The sequence below is a fragment of the Balaenoptera ricei genome, chromosome 2 (genome assembly GCF_028023285.1).
Source record: "Balaenoptera ricei isolate mBalRic1 chromosome 2, mBalRic1.hap2, whole genome shotgun sequence".
In the NCBI taxonomy this organism is placed as follows: domain Eukaryota; kingdom Metazoa; phylum Chordata; class Mammalia; order Artiodactyla; family Balaenopteridae; genus Balaenoptera; species Balaenoptera ricei.
Window position 1 is genome coordinate 50,323,304 of NC_082640.1, and position 21,653 is coordinate 50,344,956.

The following is a 21,653-nucleotide window of genomic DNA, read 5'->3' on the forward strand; positions in this document are numbered from 1 at the left end:
CATTTGATGGAACATTCCTAAATTCATTCTTTCTCAGGGTGGTGGCTAAATTTTTTAAAAAGTGTTTTAGTTTCTGTGATTCCAAAATATTATCCTACAAGAAATAGAGGAAGAAATAACATCATAATTTACATTTTGTTTTTTCAAAAACCTAGCATGGGCTCTTAGTCTGCTCAGGCTGCTATAACAGAATACCACAGGCCGGAGGCTTAAACAATGGACACTTATTTCTCACAGGTCTGGTGGCTCAAAATCCAAGACCAAGGTGCTGGTGGATTCATTCTTGGTGGGGGTCCTCTTCTGGTTTGCAGACGGCTGCCTTCATGCTGTGCCCTCACATGGTAGAAAGATCATTTCTCTAGCGTCTTTTCTTACAAGGGCACTAATCCCAGTTTTGGGGCTTCACCTTCATGTACTAATTACTTCCCAGAGGCCCCAGCTTAAATACTTTCACATTGGGCTTTAGGGCTTCAGCATAGGAATTTCTGAGGTGCACAAACATTTTTGAGGCAGACTCTGTGTGATGTATACTTAAAATGCTTTTCCACCATCCACATCAAAACCCGTGTCTTCACCTAGATAGAACACTTGGTGAGTAGTGACATCTCACGCCTTCTTTGAATGGTGCCTTCATCCCACAGGCCTATCTGGGATGGGTGAGTACGAGCAGGGGTGGCCTGTATAGTTAGCTGTCACACTGTCGAGGACAAGGGACCCAGCCTCCCTCCACCCTGCCACGAAACTTTGGTTTATTTCCCCCATCAGTTCTCAAGGTGGCCAGCACAAATGGACCCAGAGTGGTTTTGGCTTTCCTACTGGGTGTTGGAGCGGGAGGGGGCCGTGCTGCATCCTGCTGCCATATTAGCAGCAGCCTGCAGCCCTGCTGGGCCCTAGCCCATGGGATTAGGATGGGGGCGAGAAGGAACAGCATTGCCTACACCGCATTCCCACCCTCTGTGCGCTCATTCACCTCGTTCCGGCACTGGACCTCACCACTGACAGCATGGAGAGAGGTGCTCAAAACATGCCCCTCTATCTTTCCATTCTTGAATGAGGATGGCCCCCCACTCCAAGAGACTAAAGACCACTGTGGACATGAGCACTCATCCCACCTCACCCTCTTACCGCCTACATGCTGAACCTGGAACACAACTGGGAGAGTAGGGGGCCAAGGGCTGTGCCAACTCCAAAAAAAAAGCTCTCCGGAGTGGCGGCCACAGTTGGCAGCAGCAGGGAGTCAGCATCCCTCCCTGCAGCTCCTCCGTGCCCGCCTCACTCCTGCTCAGCTCTCTTCACTCCCTTACACCTGCCTCCCCTGACCTCTAGGAAAAGTCAGGGCCATTTACCACCCACCCTGTGGTACCGGGCTGTTTCTCTCAGTTGTCATCAACCAGCTCCACTATTATATGTTTAATGACTAGCGTCCACATTGGATGGCAAGCTCTGAGAGGATGGGGACTGTGTCTGTACTGTTTGTCGTCGTGCCCTCAGTTCTTAGCACACGCCTGGTACATCCTGGGTGCTCAACCAGATTCAATAAGCGTCTGAGTGCACGAGTGAGGAGAAGCTTCCTCGGTGCCCCTTTCCAGGCTCCGAGGAGCTCTGAGGCGGCTTCATTTTACAAACACATGCTGACCCCAGGACTTACAAATTTCCTTTTATTAGCATTTTATTCTCAATCCCTATTACCTTCCTATAAGAAAGGGCTTTCCCCAGAATTTTACTGCTCCAGATCTGACTCCAGGCCTGCACAAGGGGCTATACACCGTGTATGTATGTGTGTGTGTGTGTGTGTGTGTGTGTGTGTGTGTGTGTATATATATATATATATATATATATATATATATATATATATATACATGATCAGATGTTGAGTCTACTTTCCTACACAGGAAGTTTCGAACTTTTGAAGAGAAGCCTTTCAGCCACAGTAGTGTTGATGGGTAAAAATTCTTGCTGGCAAGAAAAACCACTAAGGTGGTAAAAAGAAAAATGCTTTATAGCGGCGCCAGATCACCGGGAAGGGCATCCACTGTCAAAAGGTGGCCCATGGGAGGTTTATGGGATCGCTGTTGCATTTGGAGCAAACAGCCTAGAAAATCTGTCCAATGACTGTTGAAGTCCACCTCCTGGATGGAGAGAGATTTATAGAGTCAGCACCCAGGCGTGAGCAGAGCTTTTGGTGGGGGTGGGCTCAGTCGGCTGCGTTGGGCCTGGCCTTCCCCAGCGCGGTGTGCTGCGGCCCGCAGGTGCAGAAGGCCGCCTTGGCTCTTGGGGGCTGCCGAGGCTTCACGGCCTTCTCGGGGGCCCTGCGAACAAGCAGAGGGTGGGGTGAGTGGGGCGCCCCTCGACCTCCCCACATTTTGCACCCAGTCTTCGCGGCTGTGAAGACAAGCCTGGCCGTTGCTGAGCTACGTTTCGTGAAGGAGCTTCAGGAGGGACTGTAAATGGGAAGAGACTCGTGGCACAGGAACAGAAAACGCAAGGTTTCTTCTCCCATTTTCTAATTTCTTGTGACCATTCTTGCTGAGCTGACACAGTCAACCCTCAGCTGCTAAAGGGGCCTAGGCCCAGCGGGTGGGCTCCGAGACAGCCCCCCGCCACACCCCGCTAGCTGTGTCCCGCCTGCGGCACTTCCCTGAGCAGGGCCTTGGCCGTCAGTCCGTGGGCTCTGGGTACGCAGGCTGTGCCATAGTGAAAACCAGAAGGCCGGCCGTCAAGGTGAAGTCAGAGGGCTCTCAGGCAGCCTGAGGTAGGGCTCCCGCAGGCCAAGCAGGGCTCTGTGCCCTTGCCCTCCAGCAGGTGAGATGACCTGCAGGCGGCCAGTCTGCAGGAGGACGAATCCCAGCCTGTGTTTCTGACATTCTTCAAGAGCTAATTTCTTCCTAATATCTGGCAAGAAGATATTTCACAACTGGGTATTCCAAGGAACTGGGCTTGCATAGTTTATGAGTTACGGGGAAGTCAGTTAGTAAAACTTTCCACGGAAAGTTCCGCAGAACCTCAGAGAACCAGCTTCATCTGAGATTCTGATTGCAGGGGAAATAGTGTGAGGGGAGGCCAACTCACTTGGACAGGACATCCATGGTCTGCTGGGTGGCCAGAGTCCTCTTGTCCTGTGGTCCATATAAGAGGGTCTGGATCTGAAGACACTGCAGAACACCAAGTAGTAATTGTGAGGTTATGGAAATGTCACTGAGAGCATTTTGCAGGAAAATCAAGTCTCCCTTAAATGAGAGAGAGAATACTTCATTCATAGACCCATGCTATGACGGAATTAGTGTATTCCGGGTTTCTTCCAGGAACAGTCTGACCTTCAATTTGGATGCCCTGAGGGATCCAGGAAACAAATGTACAGTTTTAGCACTGTTTTATAGAACTCTCTGTGACTATCCGTATGTAAAACTATGTTTAAAAGTTATGTTTCTAGAAAATAAAGGCAAGAACATTGCTATTGACCAGAGGAGGGGTCTCTAGATTCTAATTTTAAATGACCCTTGCTACAGCCCAAACAACTTTTCTTCTTTTTTAAATGTTAGTGGTTTTTTGTAAAGAAGTACTTTATCTTATATGGGCTTTCTATATTCATTACTATGCAGCAATTTCTTAGGAGTTGATTTATTTAGGAGTTAAATATTCAGCTGTATATTATCCAGGACTGGCTTTGGCTTGATTTCTCCCTTCTGCTTATTGTCCTGCCATTTGGTTGCTTATACTGGGCCAGGGATAGAGATGAGAGTTGTGCCCAAAATGGTCAAAATAATTTTGAAGAAGAATGAGATGGAGGAGCTTGCTTTGCTGAATGTCAAGACCTTTTATAAAACTAGAGTAATTAAGACGGTGTGGTTTTCATCCAGAGACAGACAAATATATCAACAAAACATGGCAGAGAGTCTAATACTTGATAGATTGACAGAAGTGGCCCTGAAGGGTCCATGAGGAAGAGCTGAACTAGTCAGTAAATGGAACTGGTTTTCCAAATGGAAGGAGATGGATCCCTACCCCATATCAAACACAAAAATCCCAGATAGATTGGGGAACTAAGTGTGAAATTAAAACTTGGAACTTAGAGGTGAAAATATTGAAGGATACGTTTATGATCGTGAGGTAGGGAAGTACTTCTTAGACAAGATCCAGACAAACCAAGAGTAAAAGACTGATGAAATTTAACTATATTAAAATTCAAAACATCTGTGCGCCAAAATGTACCTTACCTAGGCAAGGTACAGACAAACCAGACTGAGGGAAAATATTTGCACAAAACTGGAAAAGGATTAGCATAAAGCACTCATATAAGGTAATGAGAAAAAAAGCCTACCAACAGAAAAATGATCAAAAGATATAAACAGATATTCAAAGAAGTTGAAAACAGAATGGCTAATAACCATGCCTAAGCTCACTAGTAACCAGTAAAGCAAACTAAAACTTCAATGAGATTGCCCCTTCACCTACCAAACTGCAAAAATTATAGTCTGATAATGATAACACCAAGCTTTGTCAAAGATACGAAGCAACAAGAACTCTTTTATATACTGATAGTGGGTGTTAAAGTTGGTACAGCCAATTTGGGAATATTTTGTAGAACAATTTGGGAATATTTAGTAATGGATAAGTAAATTGTGATATATGTGTATCTTTTGTGTATGATACCACACAAATTTTTGATGTATGTCGCCACATGGATGAATCTCATGATTATAAAGTAGAGAGGAAAAAGAAAATAGCAGATGAATGCATATAATATGTGTGTGCATATTTGTATGTAAAATAAAACCATAGTAAAATAATAAAGATGAGAATGATATCTAATTCAGGATAGTAGTTATCTGGAGATGGGGTGGGGAGGGGGCTTCAACTGTATAGGTCATGTTTTATTTCTTATACTGAATAGTAAACTCAGAGGTGTTTGTTATATTATTCATACTTTTCCTTATATCTGAAATATTTCATATTTTTAAAAGATTGAATTCATTTTTCTACATGGTAACAGCTAGAGTCAAAAAAGTGTGATGGTTTGGGGACATCATACTAAAGACTGTATTCATTCTGATTGGGCAACTGTTTTTAGGTCTTTGGGAAAATTAACACGCAGGCAGCCAAAATCCTTTGTCTTTATGAGCTGTGGAAAACATCAAGACCATCGGAATGTTCGGTTCAATCTGAGGAATTGAGAATGTGGTTCTGGAATCTGAGAATGTGGTTGTCTTTTGGAGGAAGGAAATATTATTAGATGAAAATATGGCAGGATTTTTTATATAACAGAAAATATTCATTATTTCTTAGCTGAATTATATAACACCAAAAAAGGAGTAAACATTTTCCTGTTATTCTATTTAGTATATAATCCAAATTCTGTCAAGGCAAGGATCCTAGCCCTTCCGCCCAGCAATCCCCGGACTTTCTGAATCTGCACTGGGGCCCTGGCTTGGCCTAGGCAATGTGCTGCTCATTCCCTGGGTTTGAGCTAGCATTGCTTTAATCCACAGAGAGATTGTTGTGACCTTGGAAATTTAGGAACCTTGAGAAAGTTCTGTGTTGCTTTGAGGGGAAGAAGATGGAGAGGGACACTCATGACACTTGATGTAACCTCTTTTAGCACTCTTCCCCGTTTGGCTCACAGCTGCTGGGAGCCTGGGTACTCGCCACCCAAAGCCTGGCAGAGAAGGCTCAGATGGGGACAGCGTGCAGGAAGCAAGCATGCTCTCCCTCATCCATGTTAGTCGGGGAGAGGCCTCTCTCCAGGGCTAACACATCTTGCCAGACAGACTTCATTTTCTCCTACCTGGCCAGGGATACATACCTTCACTCGGTGTAAAAGATCAGGTCTAATTTTAAACCCACCCAAACTTCCCTGTTTACATATTTATGAGTGCCTCAGATGCAGCTCATTTTGAGACGAGCTGATGTTGACATGCAATGGTGTTAATTCATTCACTGAAGCATTAGAATTTTACTGACATTATAATGATTATTTGAGAAAATCTGAGGTCTCAGGACACTCTGCCTTAAGAGATGGCCTCCAAAATCTGAAACTCAGGAGGAATTTCCATCATACTCCTTTGGTTATTGAAGTTTCTTCTCCCTGGCCCCTCATCCTCTAGGGAAGGAGATATTATACTATTAGCTGAATATTCACGATTCCTGGGAAAAAGGACATGGCAACTGACAGGACTTACACGGATTCTCACCGGTTCTGCTAACCACATCTATCCCAGACCTTGTTGCTCATTTCCACTGGGGGTGTTAGGATAGTAGAGAGAGTGGAGTTAGGAGAGAGGGTTGTGGTTGGGTAAAGCAGCCCTTTTCAATAATCAAGCCCAGAGAGAGGTGAGCCCATCCCTATCCTACCCCCTATGCCCCAGCAGTCAAGACTCTTCTCTTTCTGGTGTTATTAGGGTTTTTTTTAAGGCTACTTATACTCACTAAGGGACTTTGCCCAAAACTCTAGCTGAAGAGGGAAGAGATGTAAAGGGATGTCAACTAGGAGAGGGAAACAGACCCTCAGCCCCAATCCCTTTTGTGATGACAATGCCCAGGGAGGCCATACCAGGCGCCTGAGACAGGAAAAAGTGGTTCATCCAGTAATTGAACTGGTCTTCAAATGCTACGTTTTTTAAAAAGTGAAATAATCCATTACTAAAAACAGGTATTAGAGACAAAGTCAATAAATGTTAATTGAACCTGGCAGCCAGGCATTGTAAACATCTCCCTGAACTAAGTAAAGAACTCCTCAAACCTTGATAGGAGAACATTCTCCATCATAAATAAAGGTATTCTGTACTCTCCAGAATCTTCCAAGGAGGCCAGTGCACTCTGGTCTGAAATCAGCCTCCAAAGGGTGTTTCTCGTTTTCCTTTTGAGTGGACAAAAAACAAATTTTGAGGATCCAGATGAAGTTTAGGAAGCCATTATATTGCTTGTGTTCTCTTTGATTTTACCTGCAGGGGTTGGGAGAAGTCACTTGTGTTTTTATTATACCTTAGATACCAAACAAGGAGTTTTCCTCTCTCTCCCTGCAGGAAGACAAAAGGGAACTCGAGCTTTGCAGCTTGCAGGCTGTCCCCAAAGGGGCCATGTTTGTCTTGCTCACCTTTGTGTCCCAGGGCCTTGCACAGTCCCTAGCACCTAAGATGAAATATTTGCTAAATGAATGAATAAGTAAGTAAAGCAAAAGGTCAACTGATGAAATTCTTATATGACAACCTTAGGACATGGCTGGACCACAGGGCTACTGAAACCTCTGGTAGGGAAGCTCCATTGTGGGTGCAGTGTTACAGACCTCCACCGTCATAATCTGGGCATGTTCAAGAGCAGAAAGAAAGAGTGCTGTCCCCCAGGTGCTGCTTTCTCTTAGGTGTCATTCATAAAGCCAGGGGAGTTAAGACGCAGTCTTAAGCATTTGATGAGAATCTTAAAAATTATATTTGACACGACTTTGAGTTTTGAAAGTTAGGTTTCTAAGGAGCCCAGGAGCCAAGGAATCTGGATAGGAGGCACCCGCTTGCTGTCCTCCTGGCTGCGGCCCACCTCTGTGCCCCAGAGCTCGCACCATTCCCTGTGTGGACATATGTGTGGACATAGCTCGCACCCTTCCCTGTGTGGACTGAGCCCTGTGTGGGCTCAGTGGCAGCTGCGGCTTGGAGGTTAGCTGACTCAGTCTACTCTGGCTTTAGAAAACCACAACAGTTTTAGAAAACCTGAACTCACAAGGAAGCATATTTTCTGATTTTGGGGGGATCTCTGAAAACCTACAGTTGGTACTCAGGGCCATTTCTTGTCATGGCAACGCCCCTGCAGAAGTGGGTTGGGGTGCCTGAGCCCTCCTTTTCTCCCTCAACCTTCGGTCTTAAGTCCTGACATCACATCATCATCTCTATTGGGAAATTTCCAACAGTGAAAGTGCTGCTGGGACACATCCTATTTATTAACAGAGGCGTTACGGCCAGGCTGCAGCTAAAGAGCCATCTCAGTTGCAAGGCTATGCAACTCAATAATGGAAAATGGAGAAAGACATACTTTTTCTTGCCTGGGAAAGGTCTGTGCCAAGCCTGTGTATTTTGTCTTTACGTGAAATGAGAAAGCCAGAGAAAGGTAAAAAATTTCAAACGATTCTAATGCTCAGAATCTGAAATCACTACTCTTCTTTACACATATTATCTGATGCTAGAGTATGTCAATGGAGGAGAAGTTACCCAGGAACACATGAACTGTGCTGCTATTTTCATGTTAATTCTCAAGGTTAGTATTAAGAAGAAAAGAAGACGTCAGAAACCAAAATATATGGAAGTATGAAATGTCTTAAATGTTTAGAAAAACACAAATATGCTTTTCATTTACTAATCTTTACAAGGCAAGCAGAAATGATCACTTACTTGGGGAAATGAAAGGACAAACCAAGATACCGTTCATCAGACAGCATTGTCCTATAGAAACAGGGTCACACGGGGGTGGGGCTTGGTTTTCCCAAGCCCCTCAGAAACCAGCCTTGTCCTCTGGACCTGAGTCTTCTGCTGCAGGCACACATTCCCGCAGATGTTTGCTGAGCCCCTGCCAGACACCAACCCTGAGTCCACCTCAGTGATGAAGCAGGGGATGGGGGTTTCCAGTGTAGTGTGGGAGCCAGGCATTTAAAAATGTGTAAACAAACATAGCATAACAACTCATGGTAAGAGCTGTGGAAACGAAAAAAGAACATGGGCTATGAAAGAATAAAGGGGGGGTGGTGTCAGTAGTGGTAGAGGGTACTTGGGTCAGTGAAGGCCTTTCTGAGGTGACATTCAAGTTGAAACCTGCAGGATGGGGAGTCAGCCATGTGAAGAGCACCAGGTCGGGGGGAGGTGGTGGTGGGGTTCCAGTCAGGAAGAGTGGCAAGTGTCTGAGGCAGCATACCCTGCCCCGCTCTCTCTCTCTCTCTCTCTCTCTCACACACACACACACACACACACACACACACACACACACACTCAAACACGCACCTGCAGCTCCCTTACCTGGAAACCCACTAATTCTCAGACCCAAGGATTGCTGCACAGGTGGGTAGGAAGCCTCCCATGAAAGAAGTACAGATAGAGTAGGACCAGGGGCCCCGGGACAAGGGAAATGGGAGAGGAGGAAGAAAGGGAGGGAGGCCCGTCTGAAAAGCCCTCCCCGAGTAGCTACGATGCCTGTCTTGGAGTCGAGGTGTCATCCTTGCTGTCTCCCTCACTCGTCACCTCTGAGTTGCCAAGTGCCATGGGTTCTATATCCTACTGATGTCCCTTGACTCCCCCACGACTTTGCTCCAGCCCCTGGCCACTGTGTTGGAGCAAGCTACCATCATCCTTCTCCAGGATAACTGCAACACAAATATTTAGAGAACAAATGCATCAGCAGGACTTCCTGTGGAGGGGCCTCCTGCTGCGTACCCACATATAAATTCAGGCTTTAGTTTTAGAGTGGACAGCCAGCTGTTTGTAGAAAAGCTGGGCTTGCCTATTTCTGAGCCAGACAGAGCAAGAAATCAAGCCCTCTTTAAAATTAAGCTTTTCAGCTCCCTCCTGCTGTGGAGCTCGGCCATCCGCCCAGTCCCTCCTGAGTTGGTGCAGTAGCACCAGCCATTCCCAGCATCACTCTTTCCACTTGCTAAAGGTCACACTGAATTTATGTGGAAGGAGATTTTGCCTTTCTCTCCATCCCTGGCAATCCACCCATAAACTCACAGTTCTCCTGCATCCAATGAGGTTTTGACAAACACCAGAAGGTCTCAGGCCAGGATGGTCTGTCCACACCCACAGTTCTGCACCCTCCAGACCTTGATGCCAATTTAGGAACTCCTGAGGCATTGTGCACCCACGAAGCCACGGGAAGCGTTCCCATACTGGAGGAGCTTTCCATAGCAAATGTAGCCTTGTCCTGGGCAGTCTGTGTTCAGTGCCTATATATGTTTTCTAAGGGACAGGGAAGGTGGGAGGTGCTGTGCCTGGGCTGCCATAGTTAGGGGGCCCGACCCCAAGGAGAGCAACTCTTCCTGGCAGCTGATGACACAGGGCATCCTATTGCCAGGAGACCTGGAATTCTGATTTCCACCCAGCCTATAGCAGGCAAGGGAGGCTCCATGTTTTCCCCACCGAAGGTTAAGTCCTTGACCCCTTTAACCATCAGCTTCCATTCTTATACTATATCAACCAATTTACAAACATCTCCAAGTAACTAATGAGTGCTTGAAGTGTCTTCAAGCACACTTCTCAAACCAAGAACAGGATTCTGTATACAAAATCAATGTCATTATGACCTTCCTTTCTTTCAAAAAGGATCTGAGGTGGATTGTTGCAGCCCAGCAGTGGGTTAGTCAAAGATGATTAGAAAAATCAAGATCAAGGGATCGAGGACGAATGAGATTCTACCCTTGAAAGCATTATGGGCTAACACAGGGCTCTGTGGGGACTCCAAACTTGGCTCTGGATTGCCTGGTATCCAGGAAAACAAGGAAAACACCACAAAAGCTAAAGGGAAAGTGAAACTAGGCGGGCCGCTGATGGAATGACAGGACATGAATCATGTATAAAATACAGCCGTCTGCAGAGGCTCTGTGTGTTTGGCCGGTTGGAGGAACAGCAAGGACCTGACAGCCTGTTCTAGAGACTTGACCTGTGGCCACGTAAGACCTGTCCAGGGTTGGCTTTCTCACAGTCAACCTATGAATACAAACCATTTTCTTTTGCCTTTCTTCAAATGATTCATCGTAGTGGGCTTTGAATTTCTTGGAGAGAGTGGTCACATAAAATTGTTATTCTTTTATGGAAAATGTTTATGTTCACAGCAATAAAGTAATCAGGCGGTGGATGGAACCCTGACGATGACAGTACCCGACAGCGAGGCCAGATTAAGACGGGACCCAACCCTGGTAACTGGGCCTGGGATTAGTCCTGAGATGCTTCTGACCTAGGAAACAGTCTTTGTGAATTCTTGTTTGCAGCCTTTTTTACCTGGATGAAAATCTAGTTCTCCATGTTGCAAAAATGGGAACTTTTGCAGTGGAAATTTCCAGCTGGAGCCAACAGAGTTCTCCAACGTTCCCCTGCAGATGCCTTTGAAAGAAAGATCAATAATATGGTTTTCTTTTCAGTAACTTAATCCCACTGTCTGCTTTGTTTCTCGTGCCTTCCTGTTTTTCATGCCCACAGAACCATGCCTGGGCCATTCAGCACAGGAGAGCACATCTGGAAAGTCCAGTATTCAATGGATTCCTGCTCCAGAGTTGAAAATTTGGGGGATGCAGCTGTTGTTGTGATAAAAACAAGAGAAACGCTGGGCCAGCGGCTTTTGAGAGCTGCTGCTGCTGCTGGCTCTGCGGAGCCCAGCACTGAATACGGCATCTGAGAAAGTCCAGCTCAGGAGCAGATGTGAGAGGCATGTTTAAAGCCCTGTGTGTGCCCTGGTGTTCATGAAGCGGCCAGCCCTGTCCTCAGGTGGGTATGCGGGGACCAGTGGAAATAAGGACTGTGTGTACCACAGCGGCCATGACCTGCAGACATACACGTTTCTACCCTTTTCTCTCTGACTCCGGCAAGTGGCCAGATAGCTTTAAAATGTCAAAATCATTGTTTTTAGGACTGATTGGTTAATGAGGCCAAATGAAAGGTAAAAATGTCACCAACTTCCACTGCAGGCTCTGGGAGTGATGAAACCTGGAGTTTCTTGGAGCTGAGCTGATATTCAGCCCCGTGGGTGGGCCTGGGGCCCAGAGCAGTGATTCTCAACTTCCCCCTGGAAGCTAAAATGCAGGTCCCTGGGCCCCTGGCCCTTTGCCCCAGACTCTGGTTCAGAAGGTGAACCTAATGCAGGGGGTTTAAGACCCACGCTTGGCAAACCACTGGCATTAAGGAAAATGTGGGCTTTATTTAACAGTAACTTACCCATAGACAATTCACTTCTAGGAGCCTCAGGCCCCTCGTCTGTAAATCAGAGCTATTAAGGTCTGACCTGGAGGGTTGCTGTGAGGGTTGGGAACGATGTATGAGCTGCCACAGCAGCAGTAAGCCTGGCCCCCAGTGTGTGGTCAGTAATGGAACCAGCCTGGCCCCACTGGAGTCAGCAGGGCCACATGAAGGTTTATGTGGCTCCAACGCAAATTCTTGCACGTCTGCTAACATTTGCCCCCCTCCCCTATTCCTGGGTCCCTCCCCTCTCTGGAGTTGAGTGTCTAGGCTGAACCCTCAGAAGAGTTTTTCCATATTTCGTCTACCCTCCTCAGGGGAGAAATGAGGAAGGGGGAGCAAAGTGGAGACTCCCAAGGGCGGGTGGTGTGCCTTGGCCAGGACAGCTCCGCCCTTTCCTCCATCTGGGCCCTTCAGCGGACTGCACTCTGCACCCGGGCAGGGCCTGGCACTTACCAAAGCAGCCCCACTCACCTTGCCTCATACCGGCCTCAGAACAACTGTGGGAGTGAAGGAAGGCTTGGGGTTGCTGTTTTCTCTGTTTTACAGATGAGAAAACTGAGGCCTCTTGCCTCGATTCTTGGGCCACTCCACTCCATTCTCAACACTGTCCTCACAGTGATTTAAAAAAAAAAAAATCCAAAGAACAAATATAGACCTATTGTGCCCTACTTAAAATTCTCTCAGTGGCTCCCAGATGCTTAGAGCCAGGTTCAGAAAACTTTTTCTGCAAAGGGCAGGTGGTAAATATTGTAGGCTTTGTGGGTCAAGAGATAAAAATCGAGCTACTATGTAGGTACTTAACCTAGCAAGAGAGGAAACAAATGTCCACAAACTTTTGTCGATGAAATTTAAAGTATAATAATAATAAGTACATTTTTTGGGTAATCTAGTTCTACTAATGAAAATAATGGATTTCTTTTCTTGGGGGGAGGATAAAATTTCACTTAGCTGCGGTTCAAAGTCAGTGTTCTCTATCAAATCAATTTATGATCACCTGTAAAATGGTTACAGATTTTATAATCATCTGTAAAAAACCATTTTTAACTAAGGGGCCACACAAAAACAGGTAGTGGGCTGGATTCAGCTTGCAGGCCAACGTTTGGGACCCCAGCTTAAAGGATCAAGTCTCAGCCCCTTAACTTGCAAACATGCCAGCGAGGTCATTCTCAGCCGCTCCTCTGCAGACAGGTACCCCAACTGCTTTTTGCTTCTTAAATAGGCTTCACTCTCTTGCCCCTGAGTCTCCTCTTCCACCTCGTTTCCAACATGGGAATTCCTGTCTCTGCTAGGCTATGCTCTTTTTCAGGAATACTTATCTGGACACCTTCCCTAATCCCCTTTCTCCCGTTGATCACAGTGTGGACCTGTAGCACAATACTGAGCACATAATATCAGAGTTAGGGGTTTACAGTCTGTAATTCCCCTAACTGGGACTGGGACTCTCTTAAGGGAAGGGGCTATGGCATGCCTATTATACTCAATGCACATGCCCCCAAATAGGGAGGGGCTCTAGTGACCCTGTCCCAGGTCTTCTAACTATGGGACCATGTTTCTTGCACCACCTCCACTGCGGGCCACCCATCAGCCTCGAAGGCACCATGTTCTTACTCTCCACCACACCCCTGGCCTCAGCTGATTGATCTGGGGTGGGCACTGGATCCAAGCCAGGCCTCTCAATTTTTCCCTGAGAACTTCCAAGCTGTGACTGAGAAATGGCAGCAGGGGTAGGAAGTAAAACTCTGGGGGGCTGGCCACCATGATTTCCATCTTGAGGGGAGATGCTGCCATGAGAGAGGAGTAGGGGGAGGTGCAGAGAGAAGCAGGCGGACTCCTGGGCAGAGAGAGCCCTGGTGGCATTCGAGTCTGGCCTTGGCACTTTCTCCCAAGTCTCCGCTGTGTTCCTGTCCTGCTAATCACGTGCCTGTCAGCGCTTCCTTGGAAACCATAAGACAACAGACAGTCCTTTATACCTGAGCTAATTTGAGTTGTATTGTCAGTGGCAACCCAAAGACTCCTACATATCCTTATCTTGGCATTCTCTCCACTGTGCCACTGGTTTCCAAACTTTTTTAAAGCACAAGAAACCCCTGTTCAAACAAAATCTTACTTGGAAGCCCAAGCTGTGAAATAGATGATAGCATAGAGTAGACTGCACAATATGGACTGCCTGGTGCTAAATCCCCACTCTGATGACTCCTAGCTTTGCAATCAAGGCTGAGACACTTATCCTCTCAGCCTCAGTTTCCCTCTTTGTAAAAACAGAGAGTAGAGGTATCCAACTCTTAGGGTTACTATAGGGCTTAAATAAGTTAATAGATAAAAATCATTTAACTCACTGCCAGAGATATAACAATCACTCAGTAAGCATTAGCTTAAAAGTGGGGGATGGAGAAACCCAGAGCAACTGCCACCCTCAGCTTCCTTTCTCACCTCTTCCCTCATGTCTTTGGCACATGTGTAATGTTTAAAATTATCTGAAAAGATTGGTTTAATATATCTTCCTGCCTAGACTAGAAAGTCACACAAAGACAAGAAGCATATTTATCTTGGTTATTCATTGTCTTTCTCCAGTTCTGCCTAGCACAGTAATTGGCCCATAGAAGATATCCAATAACTATTGTTGACTAATTGATAATAAATATATGTTGTCTCATTAAAAAATAGGCACCACACATGTTACCAAATCTGGTGCTTTTTGCAGCAGAATCAGAAGTCATAAAAAGAGAAAAAAAGGCTTGACCTATAGGACAGCCCACTCAGAACTGAAGTTAATTCTTTGGTTTGGGCAGTTATATTACTTAAAGGTTCCCAGGTTTTCACCATTTTAAAACTAATTGATGTTATGAAAACACAACATGACAGAACTTATAAGATGCATTTAAAGCAATAATAAGAGGACAATTCATAGCCTAAAACACTTATATCAATAAAAATAAAACCCAAATGAATTAAATTCCCAATTCAAAAAGATAGGAAAAACTCCAACAGAGTAAAACAAAATAAGTCACAAAGAAAGAAAGAATAAAGATAAAATCAGAAATTAATGAAATAGAGAATAGGAAGGCAATTTATCCATAGAATTCAAATCCTGTTTCTTAGAAAAATTAACAAAATAGACAAACCACTAACTAACTCAGTCAAGAAAAAAAGTGAGAAAATCCAAATAAAAAACTAAGAATTACAATGGGAAAATAACTATTAAAAAAGTAAAAATTTAAAAAATCCATGAGACTACTTGGCAAATCTCTATGCAAATCAATCTGAAAACATGAATGAAATAGATAATTACCTAGAAAAACACAGTTTACCAAAATGACCCCATTAGAGATAGAAAGCTTCAACAGACCAATTTGTTTGTAGAAGAAATAGAGAAAATTGTCAAGGAATTTTCCCCCCTAAAAGCACCATGCCTAAAGAGTTTTACATGTGGTACAAACTTTCAAAGACTAGATAGTTTTAATGTTGTATAAAATCCTTCAGTGCATAGAAAATAAAGGTAAACTTCCAAATTATTTTTATGAAGCAAAATAACATTGATACTTAAACAAATATCACTTACAAATGTTGGTGCAAAATATTTGCAAAAAATAAATGTTAGCAAACAGAATCAACATCACATTGAGAATAATTCATTATGACTAAGGGGATTTATTCCAGGAATGCAAGGTTGGCTCAATATTATAATAAAATGCACCATATTAAGTGATCTAAGAAGAATCATCTGATTATCTCCATTGATGCTGACAAAGCCTTTGATCCAGCAATTATTTCTAATTTTAAAAAAACCCAGCAATTATTTCTAATTAAAAAAACTCATGAAAATAGAAATTCATGGATACTTCCTTAGCATGATAAATATATATAAATCTTTGTCCAAAGCTAGCATATATTAAATGAGGAATCACTAGAGGCATTTCCATTAAGACCAGAAACAAGGCAAGGATGCCTATTATTCCACATTATTTATTACTGTTCTGGAGGTATGAACCAATTCAATTAGACAAAATAAATCAATCAAAGGCATAAAACTTGGAAAACAGAAAGTAAAACTGTTTGCAGATGATGTAACAGTACACCTGGAAAACTTGAGAGAATCAGTGCTCAAATTAACTCAAGCAAGGAAAGAATTAAGCAAACTAGCAGAATATAAAATTAACACAGAGAAACCTATAGTCTTCGTATACACAAAAATAACCAGTCAAAAGGTGTAACAGTGGATAAAACTCCACTTATAGTAGCATTAAAGAAGATAAAATGCTTAGAAATCAACTTAGTAAGAAATGTACAAAACCTATATGAGGAACACTTTAAAACGTGCCTGAATGATACAAAAGTAGACATGAACACATATAAAGACATCCCTTGTTCTTTGGTAGAATGACTCAACATCATAATGATGTCAATCCTCCCAATGTCCATTTACAAATAAAACAATTCTCCAAAAAATACCACTAAACTTTTTATGGAGCTAGATAAGTTGATACCAAAATTCATGTGGAAAGATGAAGATGCCAGAATATCTAGAAAATCTGATATACAAAAACCACAAGGGAGGCTTCCCTGGTGGCACAGTGGTTAAGAATCCGCCTGCCAATGCAGGGGACACGGGTTCGAGCCCTGGTCTGGGAAGATCCCACGTGCCACAGAGCAACTAAGCCCGTGCACCACAACTACTGAGCCCACACGCCTAGAGCCCATGCTCCACAACAAGAGAAGCCACCGCACTGAGAAACCTGTGCACCGCAACAAAGAGTAGCTCCCACTCCCCGCAACTAGAGAAAGCTTGCGTACAGCAATGAAGACCCAATACAGCCAAAAATAAAAAATAAAAAGAAAACCACGAGGGGAGTCTAATCCTACCAGGTACTATATCATGCTATGAAATCTCTATAATTAAGGCAATGAGGTACTGGGATTCAAATAAACAAAGAGAAAAGTGGAATAGAAAGAAATCCAGAAATAGACTCAAGTACATGTGGAAATGTAGTATGTGACTAAAGTGTTAACTCACTGGAGCATAGATGGACTCTCTAATAAAATGGTGCTGGACAACTGGGCAGCCATTTGGGAAGAAGATAACATTAGATCCATACCTCATGCCATCCACACAAACTCCAAATTAAAAAAAAAAATAAACATAAGTACTAGAAGAACACACAAAGAGTTCCTCTATAAACTGGGTGTACAGAAAGAGTAAAATAAAATAAGATTGATAAATTATGCTATGTACAAATTTAAAATTATTTTCATAGTAAAGAATAATTGATAATTTATTTAAAAATCTATGTGCATAAGAGGATTACTGTACCTTTTGCCCCAAAAAGTGTGAGCTGAGATCAACTGCAAAAGGGATGTCATCTTACATAAATAAGCCACTTGTAAAGTTTCATTTAAAAAGAGTGTGGGGCTTCCCTGGTGGCGCAGTGGTTGAGAATCTGCCTGCCAATGCAGGGAACACGGGTTCGAGCCCTGGTCTGGGAAGATCCCACATGCCGCAGAGCAGCTGGGCCCGTGAGCCACAGTTACTGAGCCTGCGCGTCTGGAGCCTGTGCTCCGCAGCAAGAGAGGCCGCGATAGTGAGAGGCCCGTGTACCGCGATGAAGAGTGGCCCCCGTTTGCCACAACTAGAGAAAGCCCTCGCACAGAAACGAAAACCCAACACAGCCATAAATTTAAAAAATAAATAAATAAGTAAATGAAACTTTAAAAAAAAAAGTCAATTTGGTTATAAAAAAAAAGAGTGTGGTGGAGGGAGAGAAAGCTACCTGTGGGGAAGGGTGGGAGGGTTTTTTTCCGCATTAGTTGGGCTGCAGCTTTACCTTCTTCAGTTTCTTGTGGGCCCCGCTCTGGTTCCCCTGTGCCAGGTCAGCCCCGCCCAGGAGCCGGTATGTCTCTGCCACCTCGGGACTGAGATCACCAAACACTGCCACTTTGGCCTCCAGGGACTCTCTCAGGATGGAGGTAGCTCTCTGTGAAAGGAACAAAAAGCTGTCTGGTTAAATAAAAAGTTCAAAGCTGGATAAAGATCAGTGCCTCCTAAGAAAATGATGTAACTGATATGTATTTTCACTTTTTAGGGGAATGAGTTTGGGTAGAGTGTCTCATGAGCTGAGCCTACTTTCCTCCTTAAATAGGAATCAGGAAATAATATACATGGAGTGAGGGGGGGGGGGGTTGTGAGGGACAGGAATGGTTTGAACTCTGAAGAGAGAATGCATAAAGGAGCCCTGGAGAAAAAGCCATCTCAGATGTTACAGGAACCCATTTTAGTTGAGTAGTAAGAAGAAAAGCTAACATGTACTGCATCGTGTCCTTTATGTGGCAAGAACCGTGCTAAACAGTTTATGTGTGTGAGCTCATTTAACTTGCACCATCTCCTTTAGATAAGGACAATTTTAATCCTTGTTTGACAGAGGAGGAAACTGAGGCACAGAGCAGTCAAGAAACTTGCTCAGAGTCAGCCCATCAGTGGCAGATCTAGGATCTGGATCCTGCCAGTTTTAATCCCTCTTAGTTGCAGGCTCTTCTCCCTCTGTGCACAGTGATGTTCTTATGTAAGTGAAAACTACAGAGTTTCCTGGCATTTATCTACTTACAGAACATCCAGAACGTATTCCGGGGTTTTCCATTTCTCACAAGAAATAGTTCAGGAAACCAAAAGCAAACATTCCAACATGGTGAAAAGTTAAATATATTTGACATCTTGTTTGGTTTATCTGATTTATTTATACCAACATGGAATACAAAATATGAGTTGGTATTAATCTCTTCAGCCATACACCAAGACATACAGAGGGAAAGCCCTGTATGTCGGTCTCCCATGTTTCTCCTGAAATTCTTCTACGATCTTCTACATGAAAGCATGATTACAGGTAGAGATCACAAACGCCCAATTTAAGAGCCAAATAGGGACTTCGCTGTTGGTCCAGTGGTTGGGATGTCGCCTTCCAGTGTGTGTGGGGGTGCGGGTCTGATCCCTGGTCGGGGAGCTGGGATCCCACATGCCTCACGGCCAAAAGCCAAGGCACGGAACGGGGGCAATACTGTAACAAATTCATTGAGGACTTTGGGGATGGTCCACATCAAGGAAATCTTTAAAAAAAAAATATGGGAGAAATAAGTGGAACTTAAAAGAAAAATAGAGCCGAATAAAGCAGGAACCAGTGAAGGAGCCTTGCCCACCGCATAGCCCTGAAGGCATCCTGCTGGTGCTCCCCAGATAGAGAAGTTCGCAAGGCCTTTACTCATTTTATTGGCAAGAATATGAATTAGATGCTGGGGGTGGGATCAGGGAACCACGGTAAAAGGCACTGTTAAGGCAGAAACAATTTCTCAGATGGAAATATAAATCACTGCTGGGAAAGAGAAACTGTAAATTGTGAAGTGTGTGACCCACCTTGGTATGGGTCTTGCCTGATGCAAAAGCCTGTCGTGTCCCTTCCCAGTGTCTGTGATGCAACTGTTGGGTTTGGCAATTTTTCCATGAAAATTGGTTGTCAGGCTTGGAGGGGCCAATGACGGAAAGAAGAGCCAGACACCTTTTCCTAAATGAAGCTCTCAACGCTATTTACAGCCTGATTGGGGAAACTAGAGATAGATGTGCATGAACTTGAATGGCAAGTCGAGATGGCAATGGAAGAGATGCCACATGGATATGGGTTTAAAGTAAAGAGACTGTGACAGTCTCTGAGAGTTAGAAAAGCTTAATGGAGAGAAGTGAAGAATAAATAGGATTTAGGTGGACTAAGAAGAGGGCATGGGAACCTGGAGCACAGTGGGAGCTGGGGGAAGCACACGGCACATTCAAGGCCAGTGAGGGGAATCAGGCAAGCTGGTGAGTCCTGAAGGATGGATCTACATTAGCCAGGAGATCAATGAGGAAGAACCTTCCAAGAGCAGGAAACAAAAGCTGACACTGCCCAGAAGTGGGGATTAGAAAAGGACACTGTGGCTGGAACACAGATCAGGGGAGGGGGCAAAATGAGCACATTTTAAAAAAAATATTTATTTATTTATTTGGCTGCGTCGGGTCTTAGTTGAGGCATGAGGGCTCTTTCGTTGCAGCACATGGGCTTCTCTCTAGTTGTAGCATGCAGGTTTCCTCTCTCTAGTTGTGGCACACGGGCTCCAGGGTGTGTGGGCTCTGTAGTTTGCGGCATGTGGGCTCTCTTGTTGAGCCATGCGAGCTCAGTAGTTGTGGTGTGCAGGCTTTGTTGCCCCACAGCATGTGGGATCTTAGTTCCCTGACCAGGAATCGAACCCACGTCCCCTGAATTGGAAGACGGATTCTTTACCACTGGACCACCAGGGAAGTCCCATTGACAGGTTAGAGTTGGAAAAAAAATCTGTATAAATCAAGCATGTGGCTGTCTGGTAGTTGTTAGGCTTTTTATGGAATAAGTTCCCAAGGGTTTAACTACCAATGAATATAAATTCTGGGTCTGGTTCCATTTTTAAAAGCCATGGAAAACATGCCTGTATGGTTCAATGGACAGTGAGCTGTAACTTCTGCACTGTGTAGTTCTTATTAGATATGCAAATTTCATCCATTAGCTAAGATAATAAGAGAGGAATTAGACATACTAACTTCCACCCTCTATGCCAGCCAGAACCACAGGCTGTGGTAAGCAGAGTCTGTCCACTGAGTTCTCAAGGTTTCTAGTCCTTTAAGATACTCTACAGGTGGACATGGCATCTACGTTCTCATGAACTCTTTTGTTTCCCGAGAGCGAATATCTGGGAGCTGCCCAAGAGTGGCTGCCTGGCCTTATTTATCCCTCTCCCCGTGGAGCCTGGCACATGCCTTGCACATGGTAGATTCTTAATGTTTTCAGAGTGCAGGAGTAGCCCTCTGGATATCAACTGGGTCGCCCAGGTAAATAACTAGTCAGCTGTGGTCCAAACTCACTTACCTCTTTTTGTCCAGTGACTTGTAGAAAATGGCAATAATCATCTTGAATTGAAAGAAATTTGGCTTTTCCAATCCCTTCAGCATCCTTAAGATTAGCCATGCTATCTTGAAAATACTGCTCAGCCACATCTGAAGAAAAGCATCACAACAACAATTTTGAAAACAGCTTGCAGATTTGAAATGGAAACAGAATAACTATGTGTTTAGTGATGGTGATCTATCTGAAAATAATAAGTAATTGGACAAGATAACCCAGTTAAGGAAACTGTCTTTTGTCAATTAATCTGACTGTTTTATTAGACAGGGTCTAGTTCTCAGAAAGATACTGCAATTTATTTTCGTTGGTTTTCATACATCTTCCCTTTCCCAGTGATACAGTAAGCAAAGTTAATGCAAACAGGGAAACTATCCCCTAGACCTGACACATTGTTAAGTTTTCAGATTGATTAACCATTAATTCTTTGTAAAACTCTGGTTGCTCCTCACTGGGGTTAGGACTCCAAGGATCCACTGACTTTAATGGACTCTGTAATCTTGGAATGTAGCTTGATAACCCTAAAATTCTGGAAAATATGGCTGACATGCTGCTGAAGGAAAAACCTGAACCATTCCAAACACTTAAACATACTGGTTATAATATAACAAAAATATTTGTAAATATTTGCCAATCTTGAAAGCAAAAAAAGGAAAATCTCAGGTATGGAAAATGAAGAGGAAACTAAAAGCCAAAGCAGGGAGGGGGAGCTAAAGCTGAATGGTCCATGAGGGGATTAGGAAAAAGGTGTACTGTATTCCAAATGGGGTTTGATAAGCCTGAGTAGGGT

At 44.2% G+C, this 21,653-nt stretch overlaps 1 protein-coding gene across 3 annotated transcripts in view; it reads right to left on the reverse strand.

The window, feature by feature from the left end:
• Nucleotides 1-1,642: 1,642 nt before the first annotated feature.
• TTC23 (tetratricopeptide repeat domain 23) overlaps nucleotides 1,643-21,653 on the reverse strand; it is a 113,498-nt gene continuing 93,487 nt past the window's right edge. For all 3 annotated transcript variants that reach the window (XM_059912592.1, XM_059912593.1, XM_059912591.1), the window contains exons 8-11: nucleotides 20,831-20,958; nucleotides 17,738-17,887; nucleotides 3,070-3,152; nucleotides 1,643-2,309 (exon numbers count right to left, since the gene is read on the reverse strand). In XM_059912592.1, the coding sequence (XP_059768575.1) occupies nucleotides 2,195-2,309; nucleotides 3,070-3,152; nucleotides 17,738-17,887; nucleotides 20,831-20,958 (476 nt within the window). In that variant the 3' untranslated portion in view covers nucleotides 1,643-2,194. The remainder of the gene's footprint in view (nucleotides 2,310-3,069; nucleotides 3,153-17,737; nucleotides 17,888-20,830; nucleotides 20,959-21,653) is intronic.